The sequence below is a fragment of the Polyodon spathula genome, chromosome 19, assembly GCF_017654505.1.
Source record: "Polyodon spathula isolate WHYD16114869_AA chromosome 19, ASM1765450v1, whole genome shotgun sequence".
NCBI lineage: Eukaryota > Metazoa > Chordata > Actinopteri > Acipenseriformes > Polyodontidae > Polyodon > Polyodon spathula.
The window spans coordinates 28,021,831-28,041,016 of record NC_054552.1 but is presented as its reverse complement, the minus strand read 5'-3'; the positions used below and the strand labels follow the sequence as shown (position 1 = coordinate 28,041,016).

General features: G+C 36.3%; 2 protein-coding genes across 7 annotated transcripts; one reads left to right on the top strand and one right to left on the bottom strand.

Annotated features, from left to right (window-relative positions):
• Positions 1 to 49: 49 nt before the first annotated feature.
• ccpg1 (cell cycle progression 1) lies at positions 50 to 11,566 on the top strand. Of its 5 annotated transcripts, none has more exons than XM_041218244.1 (10): positions 50 to 205; positions 1,826 to 1,896; positions 3,488 to 3,605; positions 4,188 to 4,252; positions 4,425 to 4,626; positions 5,585 to 5,842; positions 6,386 to 6,397; positions 7,368 to 7,489; positions 8,109 to 9,457; positions 9,995 to 11,566. In XM_041218244.1, exons 2-10 carry the CDS (start codon positions 1,837 to 1,839, stop codon positions 10,173 to 10,175), a joined length of 2,367 nt encoding a protein of 788 aa, XP_041074178.1. In that variant the 5' UTR covers positions 50 to 205; positions 1,826 to 1,836; the 3' UTR covers positions 10,176 to 11,566. The 5 variants fall into 5 exon arrangements, with proteins under 5 accessions (XP_041074178.1, XP_041074177.1, XP_041074181.1 ...); XM_041218243.1 differs by having other exon boundaries at positions 4,185 to 4,252; XM_041218247.1 differs by lacking the exon at positions 9,995 to 11,566 and adding an exon at positions 9,872 to 9,988 and having other exon boundaries at positions 4,185 to 4,252.
• Positions 11,567 to 11,646: 80 nt separating this feature from the next.
• pigb (phosphatidylinositol glycan anchor biosynthesis, class B) lies at positions 11,647 to 18,539 on the bottom strand. Of its 2 annotated transcripts, none has more exons than XM_041218248.1 (12): positions 18,318 to 18,539; positions 17,323 to 17,458; positions 16,728 to 16,845; positions 16,448 to 16,552; positions 15,965 to 16,095; positions 15,605 to 15,745; positions 14,999 to 15,050; positions 14,669 to 14,880; positions 14,199 to 14,263; positions 13,476 to 13,695; positions 12,798 to 12,978; positions 11,647 to 12,252 (listed from the first exon to the last, which is right to left on the bottom strand). In XM_041218248.1, the coding sequence occupies exons 1-12, from the start codon at positions 18,439 to 18,441 to the stop codon at positions 12,136 to 12,138; spliced, it is 1,602 nt and encodes a 533-aa protein (XP_041074182.1). In that variant the 5' UTR covers positions 18,442 to 18,539; the 3' UTR covers positions 11,647 to 12,135. The 2 variants fall into 2 exon arrangements, with proteins under 2 accessions (XP_041074182.1, XP_041074183.1); XM_041218249.1 differs by having other exon boundaries at positions 14,669 to 14,835.
• Positions 18,540 to 19,186: the final 647 nt, after the last annotated feature.

Sequence of the window (19,186 nt, the reverse complement as noted above, 5' to 3'; positions counted from 1 at the left end):
ACGTGCCGCTCAGTAAAGCTCTATATATCCCCATAACCCCTTGCGCGCAGCGTGAGAAGGGGGTGCTTGTGTTGATGGTGATGTAAGGCGTATTGCGACCAAAACAACACCAATCTGCAAAGCAGATTGAGGCGGGGAGCTTGCTCTGTGTTTCTAAATTTACCAATTATTTAATTTTCCACCTGTATTTTTAAGAACGTCACAGGTAAAAACACCAGCGGTATATGTTACACATTGCAGTGTCATTTTATTTTAAGATGTGGTTGTTTTGTTGTGATGAGGATGATGCAAGATATATTCTGTCTTTTTTAAAGAGGGGTTGCACAACAGTCTAGTGTCGGTTTTGAAGCGCTAATACGAGTTTATCAGTTCAGTCCGTGTTATGCTTTAATTTAGTTTGAATTACAGGCCAAAAGGATAGTGACGTTCAGACCTATGTATCCGTACAGATAACCTCACTGCATCTGCAGTAGCAGTGCAAGAACGGAGTCTATTTCTGTTTTTTTTTAAATGTTCGTTTGTTTGCAAATTAATGCAAGTGGCCTCAGCGGCACATGACTATTTGGACGCTGGCCAACTCAAGTCCTGACTGGCAATAATGGCCGTTTGCAAGATGTGGAATTCTCACTTTTCTGAATCATTATCCGATTCTGTGCTGAGCGTTGTTGGGCTCTGCCTTTTAAGTTTCGAAATGAGAAAGACAATGCAGGAAGTCGGAAAATGCTGGTGTCACAAACGACATAGTGGAAACAAGAAATAGACTAGCTAGTAGTGTGTTTTAAAATCGCCACTTTTTTAAATCTTTTTTTTTTGTTTGGCCACAGATGTTCGTATGTTGTTTTGTATGTAAATGTCTTAATTGTATTTTTTTTCTCTGCACACTGAGCAAGCATACAGTGTAATGTAGCAAATGTAAAAGAGCAGTTCAGAAACATTTGTCTTATCCATGACTAAGTTATATACACTTTATATATAGGTCACCAGAAGTGCGTGGTTTGATAACTGGGGGCTGTAGTAGGCCTATAGCCAGTGTGGTCTACATATCTTATCATGCCACTGTTCTAAATACGCGTTAGTAGTTTAATTTGCTCAATGTAACTGAAGTGACCTTGAGATTTTAAACTGCCACGTTATATTAAAATGCGCTCTACTCAAGTGTTAACTCTCTAGGGACCGCAGACTAGTCATTGTGCAGAATTAATATTAACATGCACTTATAACGTGTTGGGAATATTTTTCCATTCAGTATAGTACAGCCATTTGCCCTCACTGTTACAAAAACCAAAAGAAAAGCTGCTGGTCTTATGAAATAAAACCACACGACTTGGTTACAGTATTTACTGTAGCTACAGAAGCAACAGCTTAGAGAAATAGTCCATTGTTCATATTGATTTTGAAGTCATGAGTAACCTTAGGCTGGTACCCAGGCTGTTTTCTCATCTTGCATCATGTTGGGGCATATATATGGATGGTGTGCAAGTATGCTATTGGTCTATCGATGGGCTTTCATTTTGTTTCATCAGGCATTCTTAGCTTGACTCAGAATATGTCATTCAGTGAGAGTGAGTCATTCCACTACTAAATCTGTGTTCAGAAAGGTCGGGTTGTGGTTTTAAAGTTTACACAATTTATTTTTATTTGCAAAAAAGTTTTCTAGTTTCATTGCAGAAAATGTGTTCAGAACATGTCAAAGTGTATTCTCAGCAGAGAACATTGTTTTGCTCTTTTTTTTTTAACTTTAACTGATAGCTGGAGCCAAAAGAGAATCTGTTGTCAGGTTAGGGTAATAATGTTTTGATTAAATGCATCTTTATTTTATTTACAGCTGCATGAAATATGTCTGCAAATTCAAGCGACACCGAGTCATCTTGTGGATGGACCATCATAAGCAATGAGGTATTTCTATAGAAATTGATTGCAAGCTGCTATGTCAATGTTTGAATTATCATTAACCAGAAATTGTTTAAGGATTCTGATTTCTGAATTCTAGGCTTTATTACCTGTATGTAAAAGTAGATGTGAAAGCTGTTTTTATAAAGTCTTTATTGGCCAAATGATTCACAATTCTTTTTCTGCTAATGAGCAACAGGCACTTTAATAGCATTCTCTTCTCTCTCTTTCCTGTTTCTACAGTTCAGTTCTAGTAATGCAGGCATATCTCTATCGCAAATATAAGTTGTTCAAAAGCACTTTTGGCTTGATAAACAACCGTGTGGCAAAGCAAAATTGATTAAAGAAAAAACAACAACAAAAAAATTTGAGGATCTGATGAAATTTTCACGTCAGACCTTTGAATAAAAGCTCGGGTTGGGATTTTTGCTTGTTGGATTAAGATTTGGTGCACTGTGAAACGATTCACGTCAGATTGATTTTGAATAAAAGTTCAGCTTCAATTTGGGATTTTTGCTTTTCATACTGCGTTTTTAATTCTTTAACGAATAGGATAAAGCAAAGGCAAAATACTGCATGCATGAGACGAACAGGTACATGTAATTCTACTTGTATTCACAATCTCATCTCATTAATTTACTCCAGCAGTTTATCATTCATTTTGATTGTCCTTTCACTATAAAGAACCCCTCGATATAACGAACAAAAGGCTTGGACCCCCACAGGTTTGTTATAGCGAGGGTGTACTGTATTTATTTTACAGTTTAAAACAAACATTCAATAAATAAAGCCTTGTGCTAAAGTGGCCATGATAATGCATTAGACATAACACGTAACGTAGCAAAAAATAACTGCCTTGCTGATGTGCAAGGTTACCTGGCCTGCCAGCCGAGTTTGTTTGCTCTTATTATCTAAATGCAGCGAGACATCTATTTTTACCTTAAGTTTTATGATAATTCTGCATTCTAACATTGCTGTATGAGAAGCTGGGTGATCTTGTCAAACCGCTATTGAACACTATTTCTGTTGGAGGGGGTTGCTGAGGCTTTTTGAACACACTGGAAACCAAATGGCAAACTAGTTTATGGCTTGAAAGGTCAGATTAGTAAATATACATGAAGTAGGTTTCAACATTTGCATCAGTAGCTTGATTCAGATATCCTGGCTGCCATTTATTTACATGACTATTTCTGGATCAGTTCCTTATTCATTCATTTCAGGGTACAAATCAGTTTTGTTTCAATTTTATAAAATAATATATTTTTAAAAGTGTTAATTTAGCGAGTGATTTTAGTAGGTTACAGTGTTGTTTAATTGTTAAACAAACAAACAAAAAAATCAGTGTATGTACTTCTAATTATCCAGATCTGTGTTCATGACTTAATTTCGATTAAATTGTACTGTATGTTTTATCAGATGAGCAGGCAGTAACATGGTATTGCTATCCATAGTTAAAATTGTGTATTCTATGCTTGCAGGAGAAGTGTTTTAAACCTAAATACTGACCATGCTGCGCTTTTGTTTTTTCAGATTTTAATTTCTTAGACTGAATGAAAATTTGAATTCAATTTGACATCCATTCTTTTTGATTCTTGAGGGCTCTGATATTGAAACACTTGGTCCTGAAAATGGTGGAACTGACAGTATTCCTGATCCCACAGAGGTGCCCATGATTCTGGAAGATGACCAGCTAAGTCATGCATTGGAACAAGGAGGTAGGTACGGTACTATGATCTGTCAGTGGTAACTTTTCCTTACATTTGCAATAACAACACCGAATAGTGCATCCCCTTACATTCAATGGACTGTTTAATTACATTTTTCCAAATGTGATTACCATTGTAGGCCATTCGGGAAATGCATGCAGTTTTAATAAAGTAAATGGATACCAGTCACTGCACACCACATTCTTGCTCTCCTACTGTACCAGTCAACAGACAAACTATACCTCAGATATATTTTGTAAGTTTAAATTGGTGCATCACTTATCAGTTCCCTTTAACACGTTTACCATGGTATTTTTGCAGTTTTACCTTGCTTTTCCCATGGTTATACTATGCATTTGCCATAGTGAAGGGGAACATTCTTTACTATACCTCGCTTCCTTGCAATGCTTACCTATGCTTTACCATGCTTTCACTGCACTTTGTTAAACTTACGCTGGGCTTTTACTGTGGGAAACTTTTATAAGGGTTCTGCCCAAGAATAGTGTCTTTTGGGTATAGTTTTGAGCCAGTCCACTTAATACTTCAGTTATGTTAGGATAAAGCTTCATATTAAACTTTATTTTGTAGCAGATTGCATTGAAGAGTCTACTCTTGAAGCCACCCAAACAGAAGAGACTTTAGAAGACCGGCCTGAGGTAAGCAGTTTTATTAAAGCTTTAAATTAGGTTTCATTTTGTTCAGCTGTCCAAATATTTAAATGAAACAAATGTTGATCAAGTTATTTAAATTACTTCTCAGATTTTTTAGCGGAGATTAACTGTATGAGTTGTTCATATATGTTCAACCTTTTTCTCCCTGTCTTCCCAGGTAGCTGAAGAGAAGGCACTAGATGAGCAGGTTGTGCTCGGGTCTTCAAGTGACCATTCTGACATTGTGACACTCGAGCCTCCGCAGGTGGAGGAGCTTGGTGTCTGGGAGGAAAGGGAGAGTGCTGTGCAGGAGCCCGAGAGCAACGAAGACCTCGGCTCCTCCTCCAGCAGTCAGTACACGTTCAGTGCTCCTGAACCTCGTAAGTATCAAGCATGCATCATACACCCGTTTTTATATCCCAGCTTGTAACTTTTTAAAAAATCTGTTTTTAGTTTTTTATTTAGATAAAATCAATAGACTTTATTAACAAAGTGTGTGTGTGCGTTAAGTTAGTGAGCCGTTCAGTGAAAGAACTCGCTTAACGGCATGCTTAGTCCCGCTCCCCCTGAGCAGCTCAGAGCACTCGGGACAGGTTTTGTCGGAGATCTCAGTGAGGGGGAAGATTCTCACTCTGAGCCTCTGTTACTTGATGCACCCAATATATCTATTACCCTGTTTTATATTGCAGCAGGCTAAAATGTTACAGCTAGAAGGCACATGACCCATAAACTCTTTTCTGAAGTAGTTGCGGTTTCTTACTTCAATCTCTTGAACACAAAACAGAAGCAATTGAAACCAAAAGTGGCATTGGTATATATTCTGTGTGAGTATAGTCTGTGTGCCTGTTAAACTATGGACTAACATAAATTGTAAAATGTCACGAGGAGCAGGAAGTTACATGGGTTACTACTTTGGTTCAATTCATGTCAGCCGGACGGACGGTCAGACGGACTTTTGTGTAATAAAGGAGACACAACATGTTTTTTGGCTTATAGTATTTTGTAATGTTATCTGTTGGCTATTTATTTATTCAGTTTAAGTTTTCATATAGTTAATATACACTCACTTATTTTAAATTTAATAAAAACAATCTAATAATGTTTAACAAACCTCAAAATACAAAATAATTGTGTTTTATGTTATGGCTGTATTTGTTATCTTTTTATTCAGCCTAGGCCTTGTTTTCTAAATTGGGTGAAGGTTAAAGTACTTTGGATTGAGATATGCATTGCCCCCGATCTATTTATTATCTTGGAAAATTAGTGAATTAACTGTGTGTATGTAAATATAATGCTATTTATTTATTAATGTATCCCCCTCCCTCTCCTCCTCCCCAGTCCTTCCTTCTGAGTCCAAGGCATTTGATTCTAGCAGTGATGAGGCAAGTGAACACTCCAGTCCTGCTGTGCGAAAACGGCGCCTGAGAAAAACAACCGCTTCAACTTCTGAGGCTGAGGAGGTTCCAGCTGTGAAGCGGCCGGGAGAGCCGGAGCAGCAGGCACCCCGGAGACAGGGCCAAGTCAGCGGCACCCTCAACAAGTGCGTCTTACTGGCACTGGTTATTGCCATCAGCATGGGATTGGGGCATTTCTATGGTAAGTTATTTAGGATCTGGATTCTGAGGTTCAAAAGGTTCACGTTTGTGTCTAATCTATTTTGCTTTTTTTTTTTTTTTTTTTTAGGAGCGTCTTTGTTAACTCTTTTAAAAAATGTTTTAGTTGGTCTGGTACTATAATTTGTCCTAGTTTTACCTACTGTACTTGTGGTTTTTATTGTTTATTATGAGGAAAAACTGGGATTCAAGTTGTAAAATGGTGTTAATCAGAATTCCAGTCTCACAAATCGAGATTTTAATACAATGTCTAGAGAATTATGTAGCCAAGGTGTATAAATGCTAGTCTGGAGTACTTTTCCCCACAACAGGTGTGTTATTTTAGGACAATGGTTAAGACTTGGAATTTGCTAAAAAGCCAGGTTTGTATGGACTGATCACTGCACAAGTACGCAGGATCAAATCCATGTAGCAGGTAATAAGAAATCAATATAATTATTGTTTGGTAGGCTGCATCTTCTACTGGGAACATTTCTTTTAATCATTCATTTTTAGTTTTTAGCTTAGTATTCTTTTGCTTTTACAGGTGTATTTGAAGGTATGGATCTGTGAGTACGACTTATTCCTCATAAGGGTGCTTTAATGGTTAATGAGTATGCTAATCATCCACATAAAATATTAAACTGTAGGCCAGTTTATTTCTGCATTACCATATAATGATTGACACCATATATTTTGATGCAGTTAGAGTGAAGATATTAAAGTGGCTTTTGTGCATTATATATTGTATGCTGATCTAATGCTTCTGAGAGTATTTTAAAGCTGTGTGTGATGGGAGTGAATAAACAATATCTTGAGTTTGTGATATCTGTTTTACTGTGCTGTCTTTACAAGCTGAAAGGTTGTGACTGAACACACTGTTTCAGCTGTGAGACGACCCTTTTGTTATTTTAATGAGCAGACTTGCATGATATTTTGGCAGGCACAATTCAACCAGTATGAATTTATCAATGGCATTATCTGTAAGTGCATCGTACTTTTACCAGCTGCTTTCATGCTAAACATTCTTTTGGGTGGATTGAGGAATTTAGTGTTTTTTGTATGGTGGATGTAGTATTCCAGTTTTTACACACAACCTTACATGACAAGCAAGTGTCAATTGAACCGCCCACACCCTTCAAAAAAATCCCCCAAAAAACCACACACCATAACGCAATGTATGTCTTTTGGTTCTTGCAGTATTGTAAACTTGCAGTACCCCTGGCTTTCAGTAAAGGTCAATGACAGTCACTACAGTTTTTTCTATACATGCCCTTTATATATGTGTCTCCTGTTTTGAAATAACCCTCTTTACATTTCAGATGCACTGCATGCAATAAGTGTGAAATGTGTGAAACACTTTTTTTAAAAAGGCATAAAAATCAATGGCATGATCTCACACTTGCTAATACATAAGTATGCTGGATATTAAACTGTAAATAACATGTATCAGTAAGTAAAAAAGCTATGGGTGCATGTCATTTACATTATTACATTGAATATTATAATAATGACTTTTTTGATTTAAGGTACAGTGCAGATTCAAGAAAGGAACAAGGTAGTTGAGAAAATCCGTGAACATGAATTGAATGATGTGAAGGATGATCTTTATCAGTGCCAGAAAGAGCAGGATGTCATTGCAGAAAGCAAGGTACTTTTGCAATAAATGGAAGGTGAAATTACATTAGAGACAGCTTTAAAAATGGTTTTGTTTAATTTGTCCAACAGTTGTGCATTATTGTAGTCCACTGTTTGTTCTGTTTTGCATTACTGTGTGCTTGTCATCCTGGGTGAACGTTGTTTCAGCTTGTTTCTAAAAATGCATTTTTCTGTAATTTTGGTAGTTCCTGTAAATAACAAGGTTTTAGTGAGTGGGTAGTTGATTGGTACAACTTGGTTGGTAAAGTAATCATTTGTCAGCTAAACTGTTTAATTGGTAGATTATTGCTAAAGATTAATTGTAGAATTAAGCTTAATTGAAAGATTGTGCACTTTATTGCAGTATACATTTGCAAAAGTAATTTGTTACTATGGTGACAGCAAAAGCATTGGAATTAGTTCCAGGAATTGACTAAACACGTATTTTACTCTAAACTAAACCATGGATTTTGCCTCCAGGAACATGAGTATACATGGAATAGTATAGGTTTTAATAGCAGGTTAATAAAAATTAAAAGTACAGACATTGCTTATGTATTGCATGCTCCATGTGTCTAATTTTTATTTTATTTTTTTAAATATATTTTTTACTCCCCTTGCCAATTAACTAGTTCCAGAATGAAGATCTTACAGAAGAATTAAAACAAACCATGGAAGAAAGGAGTTCCATTGACTCTCAGCAGAAAACCCTTTTCTTGGAGAACCAGAATTTGAAAAAATCATTGCAACGGGAAGAAGAGTCTCTGGCCTCATTGCAAGAAGAACTGAGAAACCTCCGGGCGCAGATGAGGAGTTTAGAGGAGAAGGGGGCTGGCACTGAGTCCATCATTACAGAGAATCAGAAACTCAAGGATCACCTGGAGGAAGAGACGCAGCGGATCCGCAGCTTCCTGAGCCAAAAGGAAACCCTGATGGCAGAAGCTCAGATGCTCAGGAGAGAGCTGGACAAAGAACGAAGAGTGACCGACAAGCTTAAAGAGCACTTAGACCAACTGAGCCAGACTTCAGAAGATACAGGTCAAACTGACCCAGAAACAGAGGAGATGCAGACAAGGTTGGCAGAGTTGGAAAAGAAACTGAATTTTGAGCAGCAGCGCTCTGATCTGTGGGAAAGGCTGTATGTCGAAACCAGGGAAGAAAAAGGTAAAGAGGAAACGCCTAAATCAAAGAAATCCAAGGATGGTGTGTTTGCTTCGGTTAAGGACAAGTTTGATGCCGTGAAAAACTCCACAAAGGAGTTTGTGCATCACCATAAAGAGCAGATAAAAAAAGCAAAAGAAGCTGTTAAAGAGAATTTGAAAAAATTCTCTGATTCGGTGAAGTCCACGTTCAGGCACTTCAAGGACTCAGCCACACGCATGTTTAACAAAAACCGTGAGAGGAAGATGCACGAAAGGAGATATCAGGAAAGAAAAGATGCAAAGTCTGACCAGCATGACCAGCAGAAGCGCACAGATGATCCTAGAGACCACGATGCTGCCAAAATCAAAGCATCCTGGCAGTTCAAACAACAAAGACAAATTCATACACATCCAAGAACATCCACAACACAAAACTATCAGGCGAACGATGAAGAACAACAATTTTCACACTATAGGAGTACAAAGGGATGCTCCAGTGTATTTGATTGTGCAAACCAGGAGTCCATGAGTTTATTCAACAAAGCTCTGAATCCCATTAAAGCAGAGGAATTCAATCAACTAATGCAGAGCTACTTGAAGCAGGAGGTAGACCATTTCCACCACTGGAGAGAGTTACAAAATTTTATGAATAGGTTCTTCCACAATGGCGTCTTTATACATGACCAGATGCTATTCACTGACTTTGTCAGTGGTGTTGAGGATTATCTAGAGGACATGGAAGAGTACCAAGAAGGTAATGATGAAGTTTTTGACGATCTGGATGAATATGTATACAAACACTTCTTTGGAGATACCTATTCAAAGCAGTATGGCCCAAGGTGAGTATTTTAAAGATAGTTCCAAGTCTGTACTAATGAATAAATTGTATAATAATACAAACAGATCTGTTAAAGTTTTAATTCAATGTATAAAAACATTTGTTTTAATTCTTAGGCCCCTAATTTTAATCTGATGTTAATGTTTCTTTAAAATAACACTGGTAACGATTCAGATGCAGTGTTTCAATTTAGGCTGGGTTGTGATTTTTTTACAAGCTAAAGCTAAACTGGTCTACCATCAGAAATCAGCTATAAAACACAGGGGTGTGAAAACAATCATTATGAAAATTAAGTAAAGGTAATTCTATCCTCAGATAAAACCCCATTCATTATTACTATGATATCATCTTCAACAATTGCATTTTACAGTACTTCGTGTACAACAGTATTCTTCTCTTGTGTTTTTAACAATAGGTCAGAAAGTCAGTAGAGCCTGCACATTGAATGAATGAATGCTCTGCACAAAACATTATGAAGATAAATGGATTCTTTAAAATAGGTGAAAATTGACTTTCAATTTCTGTTTACCAATTTCAGTAAACCCTTTGAAGGGCCATGTTTCATAAATGCAGAATACAGACCTCCCAAACATGACCAGCAGCCTCCTTCTCGCCAGCAGAAAGGAAGGAAATGGAACAAGCCAGGGCGTACCACTGGAAGACATGTAGCTAATGTCAAAATAGAGCTGGGTCCACTGCCTTTCGATCCAAAGTACTGAAAAGCAATGGTTATAGTAAATGGTGTATAAATACATTTTGAGTAATTTTTATTTAAGTTGTAATTAAAAATATTAAAAATGAAATGGATGTCATGCATTTTGTCAGCAAATAATAGTTCTTGTGATTTTGGACGACAATATTTAATTCTGAAAGCAGCAAAAAAAGAAAAAGCGCAGAAAATGTTGATTTTAAAACTATTACCATTACGTGATTCTTGCTTTCCTGTGTTGTGCAGTATGCATTGCTAAATGTAGTTGGCAATAGAATAAAGGCTTTGAATTACAGATTTGTTTCCCCTTGGTAAGCAGTTGCGTGCATGATAACATGCATTTTCTAAACTAAGTTTCTATACTGGTGTAATTGATCTGTTTGTATTAGAATGTAACGTGTTCATCTGCTTTGTGTGTGTGTGTGTGTGTGGGGGGGGATTTATTTGATCTAGTTTTTTGGGGAGAAATTATAGTTAGCTTGGTGCTGCTAGGTTTTGTTCGAGTATCAAAAAATACAGCACAAGCCTCTTTTGTAGGTTTACTAGCGCTTATCAGTTGTTTTGGTTAATGTGATCAAATTAGAAGCCTCCCTTTTACTATGTAAAATAATGTTGGTAGTAGCATATTTTCACTTGAATAGGAACATAAGAAAAGTTGGGGAATGAGAAACGGTTGTTCAGCCCGTCAAATCTCTCTCTTGCTACCACAGATGGCTCCCAAGCTTGTATGGAATTGTTTCTTTAATAATCCCAGTGTTTTAGCTGTTGCACTTTCTTCTGATAAACTATTCCACTCGTCCGTTTTATTCTCTGTGTAAAAAGTGCATCCTACATGTACAAAGTTCTTTTTACTCAACTTCCATGATTGGCATTGAGTATCTCTCTCTTTCTCTCTTGAATGTGTCTGTTTAATATAACCTGCCTAATTCAAATATAATCTGAAATGCTATGTTAAATAGACTACTCTGCTCATGTGTAGCTGGTTCCACAGAATCTGATTTGGCAGTAACTTGAGACTGTGTAACGTAACAGTAGGTAGTCCAAGCCTAGTGTAATCACCGTCTGTGAAACCAGCCAAAATTTGCTTATCAAAATCTTTGCAGTCTCCCATGAGAACAAATCTTAAGTGGCTTGCACTATAATTATGTTAAACTTGTGAAACTTTGGATTCATGCTTTGGCACTGAGTGTACTTTGCTGCTGTATGTTAAAATGAATGATGTTGCATATTGAACTGTAATGAAAGCTAGTTTGTCAAGTGATTTTCTCTTTAATTAGCATTAACATGGATTTTATAAATGTAACATTCCAACAGTATTTACACAATTTACTCATTCATGACCTTTTACCATGTATGCTTATGAAAATGTGTGCTGCGATACCTAATAAAAATTGAAGTGAAGGGGTTTTGTTCTGTATTTGTTCTGCTGCAGTAATGGAGACTCTGAGGCTGCCCTTTACAGAAAAAGTAGGTTTATTTGGTTACCTGGGTTGTACTGTCTTTATTGATTAAGTCCACATTAACTACAGTGTACAACATACTTTGTTCTTTACTGAAAATATTGCAAGTTTATTTTATTAATTATTTGTAAAGGTGGAGTAAGCCTGCTGTTAAAATAGCAACCCATTTTCAGCCATGTAAAGTTTGGCTTTCAGACTTTTTCACTGCCTGTGTTAGACTAGGGTCCCACTGATTGAGCCTATGCATCCAGGAGTGTCCTATTGCCTGTAACACAGGATGTGAAAATGTGTTGTTGCAGGAAAATAAGCCTCACCCTATTGTTAACAAATAACTCTGAGAAAAAGTTCAAGAGCAAAACATATTAATAAATTATGGTTTATTTACATGATAATACCTCAAAACATCTTGAAATATATATCCTGTCAGGAGTGTCCCCAAAAGCCTTCATAGATCACTGTATATTCAATTAAATAGCTTGTTAAAGTCCCCACCCTTCAAAAGTATTTTTATTAAGTTTGCCTCTCATATATGTATATGTTTCTTCCAACCCGGCCTTCAGGGACATGGGTGTGAAAAAACTGTGAGGTTTTCACGTAGCTGTTCCTTTCCAGGAAGGGGGTTATTTCCTATAACAGAAAATGATAAAATCGTTAAAACAAATCAAAATGTTACTGCTGCAAAAGAAAAATAAGTAACACAACATTAAAGGATGGGAACTGAGATTTTATATGACCCTAAATAAAAATTCTATTAAAATCCATATTATTTTTAAGCATTACCAATTAACAATGTCATCATGCAAACGACCATTACAGAAAATATTCCCTACGTTCTATACAAGTGTTTGTTTTGACTGAAGTCAAATAAATCCACAATCAAACAAGAAACAGAATTTACCCCTTAACAAGCAAACTTTATGCCAAGTTAAACCTGTGTTAAGTTTGATTCAAAACACCAACTATGCCAACAAACGAACTAGTTCACGGTCTGGTAAATAACTGGTATAATATGTTGTAAATATGCTATTTCATCACATTTTTATTTTTTTTAACTACCCCTTTGCTAGTGCCATGGAATCTTTACAGACACAACATCACATACAGAAAATGCTCCCAAGGATACACTTATCTGAGAGCTGAAGATTTTGCACATTACAGTATGCAAAAGTTACCTTCTCTAAAACCTCAAAAAACACCAGATGAGTGGACAATACAGTCTGATTAGGGAAATGTGCCTCAAGCCATCTCACTGGGTCTGAGAAGAAAACCTCCCCCTCATCAATGTAACTTGTATTACCAGTCAGATCTGGTGGGCACTGTAGAAACTGCATTGTGATTGGACAATGAACATGGCTGAAATAGAAAATCACAGACAGTGTCAACAATAATTTCACATTTGAGTAACCAACATAATTTGTTAGGGCAATTTCTCACACTATACAAACACTATTGTCACCTGTAGTAGCATGACTTGAAAAGTGTGTAAATAAAACTGAATGCTACAGAGATAAATTTTATCTTCTTTGTATCTCCTTGCTAAGTGTCGTTTTAAAAGGTATTGAATGAGCCCTTATACAGCTTTATTGCAACTTTTATAGTATGGTAGTGTAGTAAAGCATACTAAAATAATAGCACATGCAAGCACGATAAATATTTTAAAAACGCATGTGTAAGTTTAACCACAGTAAACTTAGTATTTATAAGTAAGCTGTAGAGCTGAGCATATAGGGATGTCAGTTAGTATAAAATAGAAACTGTTAAGTAACGTTACCGATTCAGACAAGTCTTTGTGAATGAACTCAATTTGGAATGAGAACAATGTGGCATGTTGCTGGGTTAAAAATAGTTACCTGTAAAAAGGAGTGGAATGACAAGGCATTAAGAAGAACACAGATACCTCTGCGTTGGTAGGGGAATTACTTTCCTCACAGAGCTGTTGAATATGATTCATTACATCCAGGGTACCTCGCTGGTGAATAAGTCCTGTATATAGAGCTGGTAGAATGTTTGATAAAACCAAGAAACACACAGCTGGCTTCTTCCAGGTTTTCAGGCTTGCCAATGAGTAACCTTGGTTAAAATAAAAGATGCATTTGTAAACTGGCTTGCCACAATTCATACCACAAATACTTTAATCAATCTAGAAACTTGGCTCACAGTGCAGATTTTCTAAACCAAGAATAATACTCAGCGCTGAGGGTAAAGAGTAAAAGAGAGAATTATGTGTGTAACTTGGGAATCACAAAAAATATAGATCAACTGACTCATTGATTTAATCAGTTAGGACCAACTGATAACAGGGTCTCATTTACAGCTAGTTTTATAGAAAGAGGGGGTTGTTTTGCAGGCTGGCAGATGAGCCAAAATGACTTGTGCTTGCATAACCTTTCTATAGACCTTGATGTACATTGCTGGCCTGTAAAGTACAGGGCAGAACTCTACAGGGGACCTGTATTTTAGGACAGCAGGATGTAGAATTATTAATGTTCACAACTGAGTAGACAGGGCCTTATTTTGATTTGTTACGCCAGAAACCTTGTGCTGTCTCAGATAAGTTAAAGTATTACACTCACCACAAAAGACCATGCAGAAAGACAAGACTGGATAAATGAACCGGAACTCTTTATGGGGCAACAAGCTGAAGGAACATTTTAAAGTAAAATCTCTCAGAAATACACTTAGCATATGTAACTTGAATCATAATATCACCAGTTGGCATTTTCAGTTAAATAACCAGTGCATGCACATACAGAGGATCCTCACAATTGCATAGCACTTGAAGGACTCTACATTAATATTAGTACTAGTTAGGCTACATTAACAGCTTTATTTTCCTTTTGCATAAAGTAGCGAAATTGTGTTTTGGACCTTGATAAATCTCTCCCTAACTGCTGTGTGAAATTGGCCTAGTTCTATCACAATCCAAAAGTATGTTTACTGATAGAAATCATTAGGTTGTTTTTAACTAATATAAATATAATTCTAACCCTAACCCAGAACTTAAAACGTTTGGTGTTGGTCAGTAGAATTTTTTAATACATACCTATACACCAAGACTGTCCAAATGACTGCTGCAAGTAATATCCTGTATCTCTTCGGAGCTAACATGCTTCCATGAATGAAAAACGGTAGGTGTGTACCAAGAACAACAGGAAAACCCTGAGTCAGGTACCAGTGCCATGGGTGTGATCCATAAAACTCTGCCAAATTCTGAAGAACATTTATCTTTAGGAAGTTCAGCTGAACCAGAATCCACTAAGAATAGAACAGACAAGCAAAAACAACTACATTGATTTAAGAAAGTCTACGTACTATGCAGAAGGGAAGATACAAGGCATTATAGTAATGCAGAACTTGACAAATGGATATTTACCTTGCCAGAAAATACACGATCAATAAATGTAGAAATCCCTAGAGTCAATAACCTGGAAAAGAATAATATAACAGGACTGTTCATATTAGGAGCCCATGGAAGGAATCGTTCCTTTATGTATATGAAAATGAAAGCCCTGTGCTGGTTTGTGGTGTTGGGGAGTGAAGCACTGGTTATAAGACTGGCTGCTTGCGTACTAAATGTTTTGGTATCTGAATATATAACTGTCTTTCTACAATGATGGACTGGAACAACACTGAGTGTGAAATCAGTCTTGGCAGTCACAATTGCAAAAGCACAGTTTTTTGTAAAATTAAGAAATACAATCCTACCCAGTCATTCTGAATTGGCAAAAACCCTTTGTGTTTCTTTTCCGTTGTGTTGAACGCATGTGGAATACTGTTCTATAGAAAAAGAATAAATAATGATGTTCCGCCCTGTTGATTACTATACTAGACTACTTGTGTATTATGTTTTGAAATGAATGAGCTGTATGTTCGCTGTAAGCTTGGGATCCCCTTTGAATGGAAGCTATGAAACAATAAGTGAGTATGTACTGATAGCAGATCTGTTCTGAGTATCAAGCATTCTTGACTGAATACATACCCTATAGGCATGGCATGATGCAGTACGAGATTCATCTTTTTATCTTCTTGCCAGAAGTGATAGCTCACCAGAGGGAGCCACACGATAACAGCAGTTGGCCGCATAACAACTGCCAGAGCAACCAGAGCCAGGTATATGGAACTAAAGATCAATTGTTACATTGTTAATTTTTCAGAAATAAATAAAGGACTTTAATCAAATGACATGTTTATTTTCATAAAAAAATGTTGGAATTGTAGGAGACTGATGTATATATATATATATATATATATATATATATATATTATATATATATATATATATATATATATATATATATATATACACAGTATTAAATAGAACACAGTACAGTTGTTTGACCTGTTTTTTGCCTTCGAACCTTGAAACGGATAATAGTAGAGGGCGACTGTTGTCAGAACTGTCTCCATGGTGTTTGCTAGGGTCCTTGTACAACAGTACCATGTGAACCAAGAACACAGCTGACTGAAGTACTGCAGAGAGAAGAGAGAGAAAAACAAACAAACAAAAAAAACATTTAACACAGAATAAGACTTATGGGGCTCCATTATGCCTTCTCCTGACACTGACAGAAATAATATAAGTGAAATGTTACCCAATTGATAATGGGCCTTTTTGTGAGCCATGCTCCAGGAATGAGCGTCTTGCGGAATCTGTGCTATGCTGACTCTATACCATCACTGGGGCAAAAGCCGGTGAAACACAATTTTAGATCCTAATAAAATGTCAGTTGAGTGCATGTTCCACTTTTGTTCCTAGTATTAATTAATTCCCTTCAGTAAAGTGAACTGTATTTGAAAAAGAAAAGCTTAGATTCATTCTCACCACCAACTTGGCAATATTTTCATTTTCCAGTTTTTTCACCAAGGAGTACAGCTTTATATCGGACAATGCTGCAAGAAGTGCTTGGGCAAGCCGAGGGCCCCAAATCTATTTCCACCAAAATACAAAAAAAAAAAAAAAAAAAAAAAAAAAAGCAAACAAATAAATATTATCTCTAAGCAAATTCAGTATTTTCAGTTAAAACAAAGTCAGAATTTACATCTTAAATTAACTTAATTTTTCAGTTAGCTTTTAGTGGTTTGGAGTAAAAAATAAATCTTACCAGAAGCTCAACAGTGTCTTTGTCTAGAAGATGCAACGTTTTATAAATACTTGCAAAGAAGAGAGGATAAGCGTAACTTCTTAAACCTTCTGTCCACTCCCAGGTTAAGTGCCCATATTTGAGACCATTAAAGAATTGAAACAGGAATGGGTTATGTCCTTGTCATTGATGTTTAGAGTATTCATATAAAACAACTAAGATGATAATTTTCAAGATGTGCTTTCATTCAGTTCAGAACAACTTGTGAACTTCTAAGTTATATATTTTATAATTTGGCAATATATATTTTCACAAACATGGTGATAACACCTCAATAAATAAGGCCACAGTAAGTATTTATATATATATATATATATATATATATATATATATATATATATATATATATATATATTATATATATATATATATATATATATATATATATATATATATATATATATATATATATATATATATATATATAATATATATATATATATATATAACACAGGTTGCTGATTTCTTGCACTTCTGCTTTTATCACAGGTCAATTAATTGGCACAAAGAAAACTTCAGCAGTAAAGCCAGCAAGGACGTGCATGTGAAAGGATATTTAAAAACCATGTTATGGGCAACTTCCAGAGACTGCCAGTATTCATCTGGGACGAAGCTTGTTTGGACCAGACAGCAGTTAACAAGACGGAACGTGACAGTGAACAGCACAACATTCAGATTTACTCCTAGAAAACCTAAGAAAGAAAACGAGACATTAAATTAAATACACAGTGCATTTCTCAACTATTTATATGTGTGATTCTGATCAGCTCCAGTAAATTACAGTTTAATTTACCCCTGTCCTACTGCTGCGTGTAGTGTTCTAACCACGTGACTGGCTACAACCCTGTGCAGTTCCAAAGACAACAAACACTGGGTTTCAAGAAACTGTAAATTATAATGGCTTAAGAAAAGGCTTTCAGATTAAGTCCCTTTACTTTGAAATGCTAAAGTTGACCCCGAGTGTTGTCTGCACTCTTAAATTAATTTTATTAATCTGTGCTTGAATTGTATCTACTTAGCTTTTATCAACATGTAGCAATCTGCCTGGCAACAACGATTTCACAGCAGGGTGCCCAATAACATCACCACCATCCCAGGCGTGCAGATACTGTATAATATTTGAACACCTTGTCCTGTTACTGCTTTCAAACCAGGCATTGTCCTCTGGGTAATTGCAGCACAACGGGCGATTGTGATACTTCTGGAAACAACAGGTTCCCTTTGACTTACATCATTGTAAGCAAAGAACAACAATGGTAAAAATCAGGCAAGCATGGTAAAACATTGCATATGGTAACGTGGATATCCCATGGTAAAGCGTTGAAAATGCGTGAACTCAGCCTAAGCACGCTAACTGTAAAACGGCCATGCATATGTGGAGTGTAAACTCTGTGAAGGAATATAAAGCTGTGTGTTCTTTCATTTCAAGTTATTCTGGCTTGATACATTATTTAAAGGCACACTTCTATGTAATTTTATTTAAATACTGCGCTGCGTTGACAGCTTGGCACTGACATCTCAATAAAAAATGCAACGTGCACACTGTGTTACCTTTCTCATACTGTGAATTTGCATCCTCTTGGCTGTATAGTTTTGATTTTCTTTTCCGCAGTTTGACAGGCTCGGCAAATGCAGATTTTCTGTTAAAAGACAATCGTTTTTTAATCCTCTCCATGACGCTGTATGTGGAAGAGATTCACACAATACTACATACTAGTGCGTACAGAGCTTTGCATGAACCTATCCTAATATTATCCAGATTACTGCGCTTTGGTTTTGGTTTCCGTGTTTGGAAAGCCCTGCTGTGGTGACGACATGATAAAGTTCCCACTACCCTAGCACCATGTAGGTGCGTAAGCCGAAATGACTGACGAATTGTTTAGTAGTATAGAAAAATTAGATCAATTATGAGGTTACATTTAATCAGACGGGTAATTATTCGCGTGCGTGTTATTTTTGAGTTTTTAGCAGCTGTTTTTGGTTGAAAAATAAAGCGTTGCAGAAACTACTTGCATACCCATAGTTTGTCCTCTCCCGTGTACCGTACTTGTTGTTTTGCATGATGACCTTTCTTAACCTTTATGCAGCCAGCAGCGGTAGTACGTTGGAGAGTTGGTAAGAGAGTGCTGTATTTGTAATTTATAGTTATTGCTAATAAATGTGACACGAGACAAAGCAAACTACATTTTTAACATGCAGTATTTTTTCTGGGACTTAGACATATGTTTATGTTAGAATTGCATATAGGAAGTTCTAAGTACAGTAAAATATATCATACTGTTAGAATCAGTAGCGTCCTCCTTTGTTTAAGTCATACGCCTACCTTTTGTTTTAGCGTGCATACACTTTCTAGAATTGGTTAATATTCATCAGTGAATAATTATTTCCTTGATGTAAAACCATCTATTTTTTCTTTTTCT